The sequence below is a fragment of the Opisthocomus hoazin genome, chromosome 5 (genome assembly GCF_030867145.1).
Source record: "Opisthocomus hoazin isolate bOpiHoa1 chromosome 5, bOpiHoa1.hap1, whole genome shotgun sequence".
Taxonomy (NCBI): Eukaryota; Metazoa; Chordata; class Aves; order Opisthocomiformes; family Opisthocomidae; genus Opisthocomus; species Opisthocomus hoazin.
In genome coordinates this window covers 73,839,325-73,856,400 of record NC_134418.1, presented here as the reverse complement: position 1 = coordinate 73,856,400, position 17,076 = coordinate 73,839,325, and the positions used below count along the sequence as shown (strand labels likewise).

The 17,076-nt window shown below is 57.7% G+C and overlaps 1 protein-coding gene and 1 long non-coding RNA gene across 2 annotated transcripts; one reads left to right on the top strand and one right to left on the bottom strand.

The window, feature by feature from the left end:
* Positions 1-285: 285 nt before the first annotated feature.
* LOC142361350 (uncharacterized) lies at positions 286-5,873 on the bottom strand. Its single transcript, XR_012763938.1, has 3 exons — positions 5,732-5,873; positions 5,273-5,365; positions 286-384 (listed from the first exon to the last, which is right to left on the bottom strand). It is a non-coding gene; the product is annotated as an uncharacterized LOC142361350 (long non-coding RNA).
* A 913-nt stretch (positions 5,874-6,786) lies between these two features.
* Positions 6,787-8,746, top strand: HAND2 (heart and neural crest derivatives expressed 2). Its single transcript, XM_075420140.1, has 2 exons — positions 6,787-7,347; positions 8,071-8,746. The coding sequence occupies exons 1-2, from the start codon at positions 6,793-6,795 to the stop codon at positions 8,167-8,169; spliced, it is 654 nt and encodes a 217-aa protein (XP_075276255.1). The 5' UTR covers positions 6,787-6,792; the 3' UTR covers positions 8,170-8,746.
* Positions 8,747-17,076: the final 8,330 nt, after the last annotated feature.

Here is a 17,076-nt window from a genome sequence, read left to right as displayed (position 1 = left end):
GCCGCCGCGCATCTCACCCAGGGTACGTCTGCTCGCCCCTCTCCCCGACGGCTCCTGCACCCACCAGCTGCTCTGCTGGGCGTCCGTGTATATATATACACTTATGCACACACGTTATATATATACACCTGGACGGAGATCAAAATAATCTTGTAGGGAATAGCTAATAAAAAGGGAGCTTTGCCTCTTCCTAGAGGGAAGCAGAGTGAAAAGCAGGGAGGCGAAGCGCTGGCTTAGTAAAACGCGTTCTGCACGGTGACGCGGAATATTTATTTTTGTTGTCGCGTTTACACCCGGCGTTTTGGCCGCGGCTCCGTTTCGCAGCAGGTCTGACGAGGTGCGTGACGCTCAGCTCTCCGTTCCCCGGCTGCTTCAGTTACTTTCCTAAAAAGAAGAGGAAAGACAATATTTTTTAATTTTTTTTTTTCCCAGCTAAAGTGAAGCAAAGAAAGATTTGCATGTCGGCGGATCGGTCGTATCGTCTGCAAGAACGAATTACAGTACGGCCACGCATTTCTGCTAAAGCCTCCCGTCTTCTGTTTACGTTATGCCTTTTCTGTTTGTAATTATTTTTATTTTAATTTTATGTCATTTTTAACAGAAGCCAGACCGTTTTCCCCTCCGTGTTTTGTACACAATGCTCTCTTTCTCGATAAGATGTTCTTTCCTATCATTTCGGGTTTTTTTTTTTTCTTTTAAAACTGTTTATAGTTCCCCACGAGCAATTCTCCAGCGTTTCTCCCTCGCATTTGGAGGACTTGTCCCTGCCTTGCTTTATTTGTTTGTGTGAAATTTAGTTTGAAAGGAGATCAGAGAGAGCAGGAGGGGCTTGTAATAAGAGAATGACCAAGTGACCCAAAGGCTGATTATCTGTCATTAACTGGAGACTCGGCGTATCCAAATTACCGACAAGACCTGGCCCAGCCAGATCAATCACAGCGCGGTGCGCGCGGAGGAGCTGCGGTGCGGGTGCCCCGGCCAGCCCGGCTGCGGGAGCGGGAGCGGGGCGGCAGGTACGCGGCGCGGGGGGCACCGCCACCACGGCGTTTTGGGGCGTGCGGTCAGGGCGATCTTGCAGTTAATTGTCGCTGCTCCAGAGGCATCTTTTTCTTTTTCTTCTCTTTTTTTTTTTTTTTTTTTTTTGTAAGCCAAGCGACGTTGCCTTTGATCTGCGATCGCTGCTTAAACCTTGTTAAAAGGAGACTTTCCACCAAGAAAGACGATAGAACAGTTGATTTTCGTTAGCCTAAACCCAAAAACGGTGTCAGCCCAACCTTTGCTTCCTCCAGCGCCCGAACGTCAGATGCTGGAGGACAAAACACTCATTAACGAAGGCAATTACATTCGCGAGCCATTTCATCAGCGCCGGCCTCAAGAGCCGCTTAAGATGCGCTTTTCTGAAAAAAACGTGTGCACATCTGCGTACACAGGTGCGCGTGTTTGTTCATGAGTGTGTATAGGATAGGGATATGATAAACCCAATAAACACAGCCACTGTGCGTTCACTGCAGAATTTTATAAGGTCTTTCTTACTGTTCTTCTGACAGAGAGGGGTCTTGGGGGGAGTTCGTTGCGTTTTTTCTTTCCTTTCTGCGATTCCTGTCGAAGGTCCAAATGCGACTCTGGATCGTCCGTCACAAATACAAGCAATCTTCGAATAATTGCTTACACATGCAGTGGCAAAACACGCAGGGTCCCGCACTTACCGCCAATCCCTGCAACTCAGAAAATGGCAAAACGGTCAGTGTCTCGAGTTTTTCTCGTTCCTGCTGTTGCTTTTTTTTCTTCAATTTTTTCTTTCTCTTTCTTTTTTTTTTTTTTTTTTTGTATACACAACGGCTGCGAGATTATCATGCCTGAAATATGTGGGCGTTCATTACAGATAATCGTAACGTAAACCAGGGTTCCTCCACCTCCAATGGCAGCAATTAATTCGGGCCTGCTGGGCCCGATTCTGCCCTCTGCCCTGGACGTTGCAGTCCAGGTTGTGGGAGCGTAACGCAGGGTATAAGTAGGCCCGTTAGGCGCAAGTCCTTTCCATTAACCCGCACTGACAGGTTGACCTTCGACTGATATTTCTCCGCTGCCTCTTTACAAAAATCCGTTTTCTTGTGGGTTTATGTTCTTGCGGGAGTTCCCGAGCGGTAGCCTGGGGACGAGATGGGTCGCACCCCTGGGACACGGGCTGCCTCGGCGTCCCCAAACCCAGCTGAGGACGATACCCCTTCCCGATACGTTTGGTCCCGGGTCGGTGACATCATGCACTCTATAAATTCAAGCGCTTCTCGGCTTTTCGAGCCGTGCACCGGGCGATGCGGTAGGCAGCCGGGCGGGAGGAGGAGGAGGAGGCAGGAGGGGCACCCGGCAGCCCCCGGGAGCTGGGGACCTGCCGGGGATGCCCAGTGCCCGGCCAGGGCTGCCCCTCGCATGCGCGGGGTGCCCTTGGGCTGCGTCTGTGTTCCGTTCTTTTTGTTGTTTTATTGCTTTAACGGAGACCGCAGAGCACAAGGGAGGACCCTGCGCTGCCGCACGGAGCGGGGAACGCGCGGGACTGGGCTCGGTACCGGGCACCGCTCCGCTGCCCCGGGGGGCTGCCTGACACCCCCCACCCCCCCCGTCGGCGCCTCGACGAGAAGGTGCGGAGCAGCTCGCCGCTGCTCAGGCACCGGTGTGCCCTGGGCTGGATGGTTAACCCGGTGTGCCCGCAGCAACCCCGGCCAGCCAGCCCGAGTGTCCCCAGCAGACGGGGGGGGGGCTGCGACCACCCAGCGTCGGCACCCCTTCCCCGTTTCCTTACGGTTTCGTCTGATTCGGAGAAATTAACTTAATTTGCAATTTAGCTTAATTCACAGCAGCCCGGGCTGGGGCGGGGAGGGGGGTGGGAGCACGGCTCTGCTGCTTTTTTTCTCCCCAAATCCCACCCTACCCTTGGCCCGGACGAGAGAAGCGGCCCGGCGGTGGCTGAGAGCCTGGGCAGGGCGGCGGGTGGTGGTCACCCACCCACCACCCCTCCTACTCCCCGGGCACCCACCGGGGCGGCGAGGGCAGCCCCCTCCTCCCGCTCAGCCCCGCGGAGGGCTGCCGTGTGGGAGAGGCTGCCATCGCGGGAGAAATTTTATTTTGCACCCCCGGCAAAATAAAACTTAAAAAAAAAAAAAAAAACAAAAAAAAAAAACAAACAACAGGAGGGGGGAAGGAAAGGGAAAACCAGCCTCCAGCCTCCGCGTAGTCGCCACCAAAATTTCTTAATTACAGCGAGCTAGGAAAGTCCTGTCTGGCAGCAGAGCCCAGATAAACCACCGCCTAACATGCAACCATTTTGGCAGGGAAAGAAGTGACATAAGGCCAGAGCTTTTTTCTTTCTTTTTTTCCCTTTTTTTTTTTTTTTTTAAGCAAATGATTTGTGCACGGAAAAAAACTAATCGAGTCAATAAATGGAAGATGGGCCAAACGCCGGTGCTGTTTAGCGGACTCCAAGCGTAGTCTTGGGAAAGGTACTTTGGACTGCCGCGGTTTCCAAAGCGTTGATCGAACAGAAAAAGCTACAACCCCTGGTCGGGCAGCCTGAGTGGTTGAGGGGGGACACAAGAGCTGCATTTGCTCTAAAACACTCTTTAGAAAGCGCAAAAACAACTGCTGGCGGATGGGAGGATATATATATATATATATGTATATGTATGTAAGATCCTCCTGGGTGTTTTGTCTAGAGATCCTCTTTCTCCAAAGCTGACCAAGAGGTGACGATGCTGGCTTTGGAGACTGGCGCTCTGATCGATATCTTCTCTACCTTTTATTACTTTTTCTCTGCCTCGTGTTTCCGTTTCCTTCATCATCGGAGATGCTATCGGAGTGGCCGCAGTGGCTTGCCGCAGAGGCTGTCACAGTTGCAGCCCAGCCTGCGGTAGACTGGAAAGCTCCCGCACAAACGAGGAGAGCGCGAAGAAGCACAACGCTGTCGGCCAGCAGAAACACCTCTCCGGCCTTGACAGCGCCCGCTGCTTCTTCACACGAAGGAAAACATCGCAGCCAAAACACGGCCGGAGAGCGGGGGTGCCGCAGCCGGGCGGGTTCCCGGGCTGCGGCCCCGCACCCCGAGCTGCGGGGGAACGCCGCCCGGCCCAGGGCTCTGCCCGCACCTCTTGCCCTGAATCCGAAAAGCCAGGCTGGAGGCGCGTTATTTCCCGAGGATAACGCGATCTATGCGTGCGTCCGTATGTAGCTACAGATATCCATCAGCCGGTTTAGCACAAGCGTGTGTGTACGTATACGGTGTATGTGTGTATACAGCAGTTCTGCATCTGGACTAGCTTTTCACTTTCCGCACTCGGCTCACCCTCGGACGCGCACGCAGTCTGTGCGTACACCGACATATAAAGGCGCGTCTGCCCTTCTGCTCCCGGTGCGCGACCCCTCGCCGGGTCCAGCCCCGCACCCCCCGCCCCGCAGAACCGCGGGGCCGCCGGCCTAGCTTTCCCCGCACGCGTTTCCCCGCCGAAGCCGGCTCCCCGGTACCGCGGGGGACTGCTCCCCCCCGGCGTTCGGCCTCCCCGCCGAGAGCCCGCGGACCCACCCGCAAAGCCCCTCGGAGGGCGAGCGGGGCGGCAGCCCTCTCCCCCCACCTCCCACCTTCCCCAGCGCGGAGCCGGTTCCCCACGGAGGGGTTTTTCTCTCCCCCCCCCCCAGCCCAAGGCATCCCCACCGGCTCCGTGCTCAGTACTCGGAGCGCACGGAGCCGCTGCAGAAAGCGGACTTGCGGTCCTTGCTGCCGCCCTTCGCGGGCTCCCCCGCCGCTATCTTTCCCTTTCTTTAATTTATGACCCCCCGGCTCCCGCTGACGCGGTTCTCCGCGCCGCCTGCATCGCAGGGTTGCACTGTAACGCACGCCGAAGCAGCCCCGCCGTCAGCCGGCGCGCCGAAGGGTGGGCATTCGGCATTTGGCAGCTAGTTAGTAACGCTCGGCTCCGTTTGAAGATGACAGCGGTTCGCCTCGCCTCCGAGTTATCCGTGAATTACGGCTGGAGATCCGTTCTGCCTTCGCAAGGTTTTCGAGTCTACCGAAGCCAAACACCTCAATAGCTACGGGAGGTTTCCTCCTGGCCTGGCCGTCAGACGAACGTTTAACTATTCCCTTTCGATAACTAAACCTGCTTTCCGCTGACGCTGGTCTCTTTTTTATTGCAGAAGCAGGAACGCGGCAAAATATTTACGCATTTGTTAGTAAAAGCTAGGAAATGAGCTCTGAACATGCCGTAAAAAATACTCGGTTACTCACCGATCAGACCAGCTGAACGAGCGCGGAACGGGTTTCGGGAGCAGGGGTGAGCCGGGCGAAGGCTGGTCGGGGCGCGTAGGCGCAGGCAGGCAGCTGGAAGAGAATCGGTTAGAGCCGGGTTTAGGGCTGGAGCCTCAGAGAAATCCTTTCGGGAGGAAAACCCCGTCCCCGGCCGGAGCCGGAGCCCCCCGCTCCCCCGGCGGGTCAGCAGCCGCCGAGCCGGAGCCAGCCCTGCCCGGCTCGGATGGCGAGCCCGGCGGCGGGCAGGGCGGGGGAACGGGCGGGCTCCTCGGGTGCGTTACCCGGCAGGACGGGCGTGAGCCGGGGCGCGGCCGGACCGGCGGCGGGGGGACCCCCGCAGCTGCCGCTCCCCGCTCCGCCGGCACCGAGCGCAGCCTCGGAGCGCACCGAGCCCGCACACCGATTATTGCCGAGAAGCTCCTCGGATCCATACCGTACCTGGTTTGAGGTCATCCCATATTTAAGTTTTAATGCGTTTGTTGGGTATTTTTGGTTGTGGGTTATTTTTTTTGTTTGTTTTCTCTTTTTTGTTTTTAAACGCAGATTTTACAGTAAGGCATCTGCTCAACACTTGCCTTAACCTCTGCCTCCACGCTAATTTCCCCCCCCCCCCGTTGTTTTAATTACGTTCTGCATGCGGAGGGGCAGCCAATCCCGAAAGAGGAGCTCGGCAATTAGCGGGGCGAACATCAAAAAAAAAAAAAAAAAAAAGTTTTATTGCGGGGGGGCGGCGGGCCCCGCCCCCGCCGCCGGCCATTGGCGGCCGCCGCCTCTGACGACATATATTAACCCGAGCGGCCCTAAACATGTAGCTGTACATGGAGATCGCGCCGGGGAGCCCTGCCGCTGCCCCGCGCCCCGCCGCCGGCCCCGGCCCCGCCGACCCCAGCCCCGCCGACCCCAGCCCCGCCGACCGCCGCCGATGCCCCGGCGGAGCGCCGGGCCGCTGACCCCCGCGGCGAGGCGGGAGGGGATGCCCGCGACCGCCCGGCACTGACCCCCCGCCGCCCGCCCGCCCCGAGCCGGGGCCGCATGGAGGGGGGGGGCCGCCTGTAAGTACCAGCCGGCCGGGACTTGGCGAGAGACGAGGGAAGCAAGAGGAGAGGAAGATCCCGGGCTGGGAAGCCAAGCCGTTTTGTTTTGGTCGACTTCTCTCCGTAGCGCCTTTTGTTTTTTTTAATTTATTTAATTTTTTTTTCCCTCCTCGAAGACCCGGCCCCGGGCGAGGAGGAGGAGGAGGAGGAGGCACAACGCATGAGCGGCGGCGGCGGCCGGGGCGGGGGGATCGCTCGGGCAGCCGCGGGGTCTCTGCAGCAGCGCCCTATGGAGCGGCAGCGGGCCGCGGGGCAGCGCTGAGGGGCGAGCGGCGGGGAGCATCTCCCGCCGGTGCGGCGGAGGCGGGGGGGGAAGGACGGGGGGGGGCGGGGGGCGGGCGGGGAGGGGGGAAGCCGTCGTTTCGGGGCCCGGCGGGGCGGGGTGGGGTGCGCTAGGGAGCGGGGATGAGTCTGGTGGGCGGCTTCCCCCACCACCCGGTGGTGCACCATGAGGGCTACCCGTTCGCCGCCGCCGCCGCCGCTGCCGCCGCCGCCGCCACCCGCTGCGGCCACGAGGAGAACCCCTACTTCCACGGCTGGCTCATCAGCAGCCACCCGGAGATGTCCCCCCCCGACTACAGCATGGCTCTGTCCTACAGCCCCGAGTACGCCAACGGGGCGCCGGGCATGGACCACTCCCATTACGGGGGGGTGCCGCCCGGGAACGGCCCGCCCGGGCTCGGGGGGCCCCGGCCGGTGAAGCGCCGGGGCACGGCGAACCGCAAAGAACGGCGCAGGACTCAGAGCATCAACAGCGCTTTCGCCGAGCTTCGGGAGTGCATCCCCAACGTGCCCGCCGACACCAAGCTCTCCAAGATCAAAACCCTCCGCCTGGCCACCAGCTACATCGCCTACCTCATGGACCTGCTGGCGAAGGACGACCAGAACGGGGAGGCGGAGGCCTTCAAGGCAGAGATCAAGAAGACAGACGTGAAGGAGGAGAAGAGGAAGAAAGAGCTGGTCAGTGCCCCGGGGCGGGGCGGGGGGGCCGCGGGGAGGGAGGGGGCTCCTCGGATGGGTCGGGTCGCCGGGTGAGGTGCAGGGGGGACACGTCGGTGTGTCCCCCCGGTCCCTGGACGTAGCTGTGGGGCAGCGCACGGCCCCGGGCGGCCCGGCGGGGTCCGTTCCCGGGGCTGGGCTCATCCCGGCTCCCTCGCCGTGACCCGAGACGAGCCTCCCCTCTCTCACACACAGGGCTGCGGGCGCGATCGCCTGCTGAGCCCCGCCGGGCTTCAGACCCCTCGGCGAGCGGCGGGTTGGCAGCGCAGGCTCTGCCCTCCGATCTTGCGTGGCTGCCCGGAGCCGGCTCCGGCCCGGCTGCGTGTGGGCCCCGCGGCGCGCTCGGGAGATGTCCCCGCAGGTTTCGGTGGCCGCGGGCCCAGGGATTTGCCGCCGTCGGGTGCCCTCTTCCTCCTCCTCCTCCTCCTCCTCCTCGTCCGATGGGTGAGCGCGGAGCTCACCGCCGGCCCCGCTCCGCCCGCCGAGGGGAGAGACCCCTCGGGGCCGCCCCGCTTTGTGCCCGCAGGCCTCGGCGGGAGCCCGCGTCTCGGCGGAGATTTCCCTCTCGGGGCAGGGCAGAGGCGACCTGGAGAGGGGAGGAAGAACTCTAACCTTTTTTTTTTTATCTCCTCCTTCCTTTTTCTCCTCTCTCTCTTTCTCTCCCTTCGCACCCCGTCTCCCCAGAACGAGATCTTGAAAAGCACAGTCAGCAGCAACGACAAGAAAACCAAAGGCAGGACTGGGTGGCCGCAGCACGTCTGGGCTCTGGAGCTCAAGCAGTGAGCGCGGCAGGGCCGGAGGAGCCGTCCGCCCGCTCTCGGTGGCCAGCTCTCCTCGGAGGACTCTTTATATTTGGAATCGTCCGGTTTATTTATGTGCAATTTCTCCCCCAACCCCCCCCAAAACGTGGATATTTCAAGGAGAGGGAAAAAGCATTCCATGCATGAAGAGGAAACTCCGGCTTGGTAAGGGGTAATGTCTCTAACAGTTTTTGTGAATGTTATTTGCTCTGTATAAAACACAAGGGGAAAACAGAACCATAGAAAAGGAAAAAAAAAAAGAAAAAACAAAAAAAAAAATAATAATCCCTCCCTGGCATTAGTGTGTATGTGAAGTGTATCTTTAATACTTGGCCTTTTGGATATAAATATTCATGGGATTATAAAGTTATATTTCAACAGAAGCAGTTGCACCGATGTTTCGGTTGACTCGGTATTTAGTGTTGTAATTTTGTTGTGGTCGTTCAGTATTTGAAGATGTTTTCAGCAGTTATTGGCTATGTGCACTTCCGTCCGTAAGGGAAAAAGTGGAATTTAATTAATATTGAAGGTGTAAACGTTGTAAGTACTCAATAAACCACTGTGTGTGTTTTTTACAAAATCAAAAAAAAAAAAGAAAAAGGAGGAAAAAAAAAAGAAAACCCAAATCTTTTTATGTTTTATACCTCAAAAAATGTTTTGAATAACAGCGTTGTTTATGGCTTTTTTTTTTCATAATATTTAAAATATTCGGAAGTAAACTAAATTATAAAGATGGCTCCCTAAGTTTATTTTTAAACAAGTGAAAAGGAGGGGTGGAGGGCGGGATCTCGCCAGCCCCGGGAGCGCTGCCCAGAACCCGGCGCTGCGGCCGAGCAGGGGCTCCTTGCGGCCGTCTGCTCCGTGCGGGAGACCCCTCGCTACGGGCGGAGAGACCCGGGGGCGAACCCCGGCGGGAGCACCGGGGCCGGGGGGGAGCTGGGGGGGGGGGGGGGCTTTGCTCGGGGCGGTTGTGCAGCGGGTGATTTTACGTCAGGGAAGAAAAGAGCGAACAAGGCGAGGGATTTGCGGGGGGGATGGTGGGATATGTAAGATTTACAACGAGCTACGGTGAACTTCATATTAACTTTGTGGTTCCCAAAACCCTCCTGGGCTGCACGTTTCCAATCCTCCACGGCGAGAATTATTTTTCTGTAAACATTTTTTTATTATTATAATTTATTTTCTGGCTGCAAACCGCAGCGGCCCGTGCTCCGGCACTTCTTAGTACGTCCGTCTGCTTCCCCGGTGTGGCCTTGTACCTGCGCGGTTGCCCCCGGCCCCGTCTGCCGCGCCCTCCCCTGGGGTCCCTGTGCCAGGCCGGTGGCTTTGCTGCTCGCCGGTGCCCGGGGCGAGCTGTAGGTATCCAGCGCCGGGACACGCGGGGCAGCCCTCTGTATCGCAGGCAGGCCAGGGAAAAAAAACATTAGAGCTTTTTCCGCGGAGAAGAAGCCGCTCTGAGTATTTTTGGCAACTCCTGCTTAAGCGCCAGGTCCTCCACCTTTTCCGTGGCAAAATTCGGTTTCGTATTTTAAACCCTCGCTTAAACCGTCTGGACTTTAACCGAGCTGGCTCTCTCCCCAGGTCCGGGGCTGCGTCCCCGCCGGCCTCCCCCCGCCGCCGCGCCGAAGGAACCGGCTCCCGATGAGACCCGGCGCTGGGTGCAGTCGCCCGGGAACAGATAAGGCAGCCCCCGCGCCGTCCCGCCGCCCCCGCCGACAGCGGGGAGGTTGCGGGGTCACGACAACCAGACCGAAGCGATGTGCCCTCCCTCCCGTCGGGTCAGGCAGCCCCGGCCCCGCGCTCCGGCGTGGGGCTGTGTTTACAGGCACTTGCTTTTGTTTATAACGCTCGGAGAGAAGGAGCTCCCCTCCTTGTTTGCTTTTCCTTGCCCTGTTAGTTGATAAACCGCAGCATCTCGCGCTCCTCCTCCCTGCGCAAATTTCCTTTTTTTTTTTTTTTTTTGTTTTTTTTTTTCCTACATGCAAAAGGGGAAAAAAAAGAGAAAGGGCTGGGAGCGGCGAGGGGTGGCTGCGGGGGCTGCAGTGCGGCACAGTCCCGGGCAGCCTCCCCGCATCCCTGCGAGATGCTCCCCGCGGCCGTGATGCCGCTTCCCCGGGGGACGCGGGGACGGGGCGCGGCGGGGCGGCAGCCTCCAGAACCGCCTCTCCGATATTTCAGTAATTTTCCCTTGTTGAAACGGTAATTTCTCCGAATCCGCGGAGGAGGAGCGCTTTTAATTGCTCGCTAACGAGGATGCTGTCGTTTTCTCGGGAGCGGTCATTCCCGCAGCTAAACCACGAGAGCCCTAGACAGGCCGGAGCCGACAAAAATGTAGGTTTCAACGTTAAAAGCTAAACGGGGAAGCAGGAGGTAAATTGATGGTGGACGGGGATGCCATCGGCCGGCGGAGCCGAGGCCTGATAGCGGCGGAGCGGAGCGGAGGGCTGCTCCCGCACCCTGCCCGCACCCGCGGGCACCGCCGCCCCGGGGGCTCGCCCGGCAGTTCCTCGGGCCAAGAGAGTTTTTTTGGGAGTATTTTCAGGGGTGAAAGGCACGCGGGAGACTCTCTGCTCTGCCTAAAGAGAAAAATAGCTTTTTTTTTTTTTTTTCTTCCCCTTGAAGACAAACAGCGACAGAACTCTCGCGGGTGAGGTCCCCCTTCCCCCTCCCCCCCCGAAATCGTCCCCTCGGCACCCCGGGCGTCGCGTCCCCCCCCGAGGGCGCACGATTTAGCCGAAAAGCAGCGTGGTTTTTTAGAGCACGTCGAGGTTTTGAGGACGGGGAGGCAGGGAGGGGCCGGCCCGGTGCCCCGGCCGCTGGCGATACTGGTTCTTTTTTGGGGGGGGGAGGGGTTGTCCCTGCAAAGTGCGGGACCCCCAGCCCTGCCTCTGCTCTTGGGGTTGTTTGACGTCCCCTCGTTGGCTATCGGAGGTGCGTGGCCTGGCCGCATTCCTGCAGGCGGGGGAGATAAACCGTGCTGGGGCTGTTTCGTTCGTTTTGCTTTTTGTTGTGGGTTTGGGTTTTGTTGGGGTTTTTTGTTTTGGGGTTTATTTTTTTCCACTCTCCCACTCCCTCTTTCCCAGGAGCTCTTCTTTGCGTCAAAAAGATTATTGCAATAATTAGCGCCGATTTGCTGTCGTTGTCAGAGAGGTGTAAGGGGGCCTCCCCGGCCAAGCCGCAGCCACCCCCAGAACAAGCGTCGGGACGGCCGCGGGCAGCTGCGGGGACATAAACACGGCCGGGGGATGCCGTGGAGACAGCGTGAACCTGAAAGGTGGGCGGGGAGGTTAATAATAAAACCTCCAAGCAAAATACCCTCCTTTTGCGCTGGGAAACCTAACCTTAATCCTCCTCTTTCACACGTACTTGCCCAGCCGCTCACAAACGCGCCCAGAAGCAAACCTCCAAGTAGCGATGGGAAGGAAACGCGTTCTGCACGCCTGCAGGCGTAATCCCCTCTGCTGTAACGAGGGGCTTATCAATGTTTTATATATTTTTAATTTGGGATTTTATTTTTTTTTTCCTTCCAGCCCACGAAATCCATGCCTTTGCAAACAAGCGGCGATCCTTTCTGTTTCTCAAGGGCCGATTACTGTTCGGCTGTTGCAGCTCGCCCCGCACGCTGGAGATTAAAGCGGAGTTGTTATCTGCATTATAATTCCCATAAATTCTAGCAAAGCCGGGCGATGCTCGGGGCCAGCGCCTCTCTGGGAATCCCTGTGCCCCCCCCCCCCCCCCCATACCACCGCAGTGTGTGTCTCCCTTCTTCCCCAGCTCCTCCCCCCCGTTTTCCTCTAGAAATGTCGTTGCTTTGATGACCCGAATGGAGCGCATTGATTACAAATTTATTCTCAAGCACTATATAAGTCTTTATATCTGCTATTAGGGACATCTGGGAACGATTAGAGCCCTCCCTCCCCCGGCTCGGCTCCCTCTATCTCGCAGCTAGCGGCGCGCTGACGTCAGATCAGACGGCGAGGAGCCATCCCGCTCCCCGCCCGGCCGCAATCACGGCCGCCCGCTCCGGGCCCAGCCCCGGGTGCTGCGGGGAGGCGGCCGGCCCGCACCGGGGCTCCCCGGCCCCGGAGCCTCCCCCCCCTCCCCGGAGGCTCCGGCTTTTGCGGAGCTCTCCGCCGAGGTGGTTTGTTGACTTTTTGGGGGGTTTTGAGAATGCAAAAGGGGTGCGTTCCACGAGTGGTATTTCCCCCCCCGTCCCCCCGCAGCCACCGGCCCAGCGCTTGCTTTATCTCAGCCCGGTTTCTCCCAGCGCTGTCTTCCGACATAAATCTCGAGCCAGGCAGATTCCCACCTCGTGCCCTGGCAGGGAGAAATCAGCTCAGCAAAGCGCGACCCTTGCGCTCGGGCAACCGCGCTGACACCGAAGCCGGGTTTACAGCCGGCCGGGAGAGCCGGGGGCTGCTGTAAAACAGGGCGTTTTCCTCCCCTCCGAACGGCAGTGCTGCTGGCTAGGGGATAGCCTTGCACCTGCTATTAAATCCTAATGAATCGCCTCTAATTAGGAGCCGGGGCTCTGGCTAGCGCCGGGCAGCCGGCGCTGTAGCCCTGGCCCAGCGGGACCCAAAATCACGCTTGCCACGCTGATTTCCACTGACCTTTTACTTTAGGGATTCGTACTTTCCGTATCACTCCCCACTTCGCCCCCCCCCCCCCCCCCCCCCCCCCCCCCCCGCCGGGAGATAAAATATAATAATTGAATTAATACAACTCGAGCCTCCGCCGGCCGTTCGCGGAGCCTTGGGCGGCGGACAGTTGTCCAGCTGTACGCTGCAGTCAGTGCTGCTACCAGGAAGGGGGGGGTGGATGAGAAAGCAGTTGATCTCGTCTCCAGAGAACAGAGATAACGTTGGACTGTTTGTCTGAAGGATTATTAAATTCTCGGGATAAAATACGCTTGCCAGGAGGGGAGGAAAAAAAAAAAAAGGCCCTCGTGACCCTAAAAATAAATTAAAAAACACTCTTCTACTTCTTTGTTCCAGGAGAATAAAATAAAATAACCCCCCTAAGATACCGCAGCGCTCCTCTGTGTGTGTCCCTAATCGCGACAGGAAAAGGAACATTTCCCTTCCCAACCAGCGCAAACGGTGCGCCTGGCTTCCCACCGCAGCCACTCACCCCGGGGCTCGGGCGGGTGGAGGGGGTGGAGAAAAAAGAAAGGAAAAGTAAAGGAAAAAAGAAGAAAAAAAAAAAAGAAAACCCATCTCACGAAACAAACCCAAACCGAAAAAATCCCGCCGCTGGGCTTTTCGGGAGGGCTCCGGCGGGTGCCTGCCCCCGGGCAGGGCTGCGCGCAGCGCGGACGAGCCCGCTCCCTGCCCCAAGGGCTCGGAAGAAAAACCTAAAATTGCGCTTTAAAGCGGCAGAGCGTTTCTCCTGGCCGCGCACATCGACCAAAGGGGGGGATAATACCCGGGACCACTCTCCTATAGGGGTCTCTATCGGCATGCCGTGTGCCGCTGTAGGCTGAAACAGCTGAGCACAGCCAGCTTTTTAAAAAGAGAAATAGGCGTGCAAGCCCGCGGCAGCCTTCTAAAACCGGCCTGAAAGACATTGAAAAGTCCTGCCAGAAAAAAACAGGAGGCGGAAGAGATTAAAAATAATAATAAATAATAATAAATAATAAATAATGATAATGATATTAATAAAATAATATTATTAATAATAAAAATAATGATACTGGTATTAATAAAGATAATATTAGCTTCCCCCCCAAGCCTCCGGGGGTGTCGGGAGCCCTGCCCCGGGGGGGGACGCCCGGGAGCGGAGCAGCGGGGCGAGGGGGAGCGGGGGGAGCCCGGGCGCACGGCCCGGCCTTGACTGCCTCTCTCCCCGAATCTGGTTTTCATAGAGCCGCGCGGTAATTACCTAAAGCCATAACTGTCTCCGAAATTATTCATTAAAGTCATTCTCGGGAATCTGGCGGCGCTGGCTCTTACGTTTTACGGCCTTTGCGCCATCCGAGCGTGACATCGCCTCTCGCCCCGCGTGTTTCACGTCGGGGGGGGGCGGAAGGGGGAGAGGGGATAAGGGGGGGCCGCTCTCCCTCGCGTTGGTTTTGCTGGGGTTGTCCGGGCTGCTTTTCCCCCCTTTTGGCGGAGGAGCGCGGCGCAGGCCGGCAGACACCTTGGGAGCCGGGAGGGTATTTCGGGGAGTTGCAGTGTTGTGCGGAGGATCACGTCTGTGCCCTGCGGTGCTGTCAGCGGTGACAGATCCCAGACGCAGCCGCTACTGTATGGCAGATTGAGTTTCTCAGCAGAAAACTCTCTCCCTCCCTCTCAAACGTCTTCAAAAACCTTCTCCAGATACTGCGGGTCACTTCGGCTCAAACGGGGAGAGAAAGGGGGGAAAAGAAAGGCTCTGCCTCTCCCCCTCCCTCTCTCTTCCTCCCGCCGGATCTCTCGGGGGTGCGGGGGGGGCCGGGACCGGGCCCTTCCCCACCCGGGGGGCCCAGGCCTCCCCTCTCGCCCGCTGCGAGCACGCCGAGCCGCCTCCAGGTAAGAGGAGGGGGGGCGGCCGGGGCTGGGGTCGTCCCCGGAGCCCGTCCCCCCTCTCTCGGGTCGGGTCTCGCTGCTGCCGGGGGGGGTTGCCCGGAGTTGGGCTGCGAGGGGAGTAGGGGGAGGAGACGGGACACCCCCGCCCCAGCCCCGCCGGCTGCGGCGGGAGGCAGCAGCTCCCGGGGGGCATAAGGGAGCGGGGGGGAATCTGGGGGGCTTTAAAGTGGGGAGGGGAAGAGCAGCCGGCGGGCGCAGGGCGCAGACCCCGGTGGCAGGACCCGGGGGCTCCGTTTCCATCACCGGCAGAAGCCGCGCCGGGAAGCGGCGGAGGGCGGGAGCCCCCCCCGGTCTTCCTCCCCGGTCTTCCGCCCCCTGCAGAGGACCCGCGGGCATGCGATGTGCCTCCCGCCAGCGGGTGAACCCCCAAACCCCCCAGCACAGCCCCAGGGGGGGGACACGGGGGGACACAGACGGACTGCTGCTCCCCTCGGGCGATTTGGCGTGACAGCCGCGGGGTCCGGGGTGACCCGGGCCTCACCCCCCGTCACTTTCCTCTGGACGGAGAAGACCTGATATTGCTCTTGCCCCTCGGTAACGGTTCCTACCGACCCCGCTCTCGCTCTTCCCTTCCCCGGATGAACCGAGAGGCTTTAATTCAACCGCTCGCCCAGCCCCCTCCCCTCGCTCTCTCTTTTTCCCTCTTTTTTTTTTTTTTCCTAAAAAAAAAAAAATAGCTCTTGCCTTTAGCAGAAGTCTAATTGTGACCCTGCCTGATCCGCAGAGCCTCCTGTTGGGAGCAGTTAGCCGCGGCTGCGTTAGGCCAAAGGACCTCCCAAGTGGCGGTGGCCCGGGTGTCGCAGGAAGGGACTCTGCACATTGTCCATTCTTTCCCATCAAAGTCCCAGGCACCGCGGAGCCGGCTGTTTGGTGGGGCGGGAAAATAGTAAACAAGGCTTCCTCCTCCCTTCCCACCCCAGCAGCCCCGCGATCTTCCTGGGAGTCAGCACAGGGAACCGGCTTTTTCATAACTCCAGCTCCACGGTGTGATTTACGTTTCCGGCTGCACTGTCAGAGGGGCAGTGATTTACGGCCTGATAAAAAACACTTTTACAACACCAGAACATGTTCAAGTGGTGTCTTACTACGCAAAAAAAAAAAAAAAAAAAAAAAAAAAAAAAGATTTTAAAAGAGGACGCGCGCAAGAAAAAAAAGGTTCGTTTCTCTGCCTTTTTCCACCATGGCTTTCGGAAGAGGCGAACGGGTTGAAACTGCAGAGCAGGCAAAAGAATAAAAGAAGCAGACTTAGGCTGAAGAAAACGGGGGTGAAATCGGTTTATATGATGTATATTATACGTCCACGTTTCTCCTATTTCTCTGAGGTTTTCCCTTAACGGGTACTTCTATTTCCATGCTCTCGGGCCAAATCCTGCTTGTCTTGCCCCAGGGAATGCTTTAATTCGGGCATGGATCTATTGTGTTTAAACAATTTCTTTTCTTCAATAACTCATTTCTTCCCCGGAGTCTAAATGGAGTAGGTCTGGTAGCGTTTATAAAACGGGAAGAGCCTTTTATTCAGTTCTAGTTTCTTTTCTAACCTGATACGAAAAGCTTTTCCAAATACCGGGCTAATAGCGTTACCCCTGCTTGAGGAGCATCCAGTTTGTTCCAGCCGGGGTCCTCCACCGGGGCAGGGCAGGACGGCTCTGGAATCTCATCTACAGCATCCCCGTCCGGGGAGAGACGACAAAGTTCAGTAAACTACAAATATGTGAATTTGGCGAACAGTTCGGGATTAAAATGATCAAACGATTAAAAAAAAAAAAGCAGCAATGCATAAACCACATGTAGCTGTTGCCGCTTTCATGACTTTGGTAATTATTTACACCTGAATCATAGTTTACTCCAGCCACGGTTTTAAAAGTAAACCTTTAAAGAATTTAATTATTTCCAGTTTTCGGCAATAGAGATGGTGGGGGGGAACAACGTCGGTTAGTGAGCAAAAGATGTCTCCCGAGCTCTCGTAAGAGGCTTTACGTGCAGTTCCATCCCGAAGACAGAAGCAGCCCCTCCGTGCCCACCCCCCTCCCCCGACACACGTGGGCGCGCTCCCTCGTCTGCGCGCGCATTTAGGGCCTAATGAGAGGGCGCTGGGGGGGTCACACGGGGCGATCCGGCTGCACATATATATATGTATATACATATATATACACACTTGCATATATATATGTACATATATATACACTTATATATACTTATATATACCCCCGCATATATATATACACATATATATACACATATATATACACATATATATACAGCCGTTCGTGCGTGGAGTGGCGGGGCAGCACCGGGGCGTGTGCGGGGGGACTGCCTGGCTC

Bases quoted from the DNA above. Each gene is read 5' to 3' on its own strand.
- HAND2 (XM_075420140.1), top strand. From the start codon at position 6,793: ATGAGTCTGGTGGGCGGCTTCCCCCACCACCCGGTGGTGCACCATGAG. The intron at 7,348-8,070 runs GTCAGTGCCCCG...CCGTCTCCCCAG, and splicing joins AGAAGAGGAAGAAAGAGCTG to AACGAGATCTTGAAAAGCAC.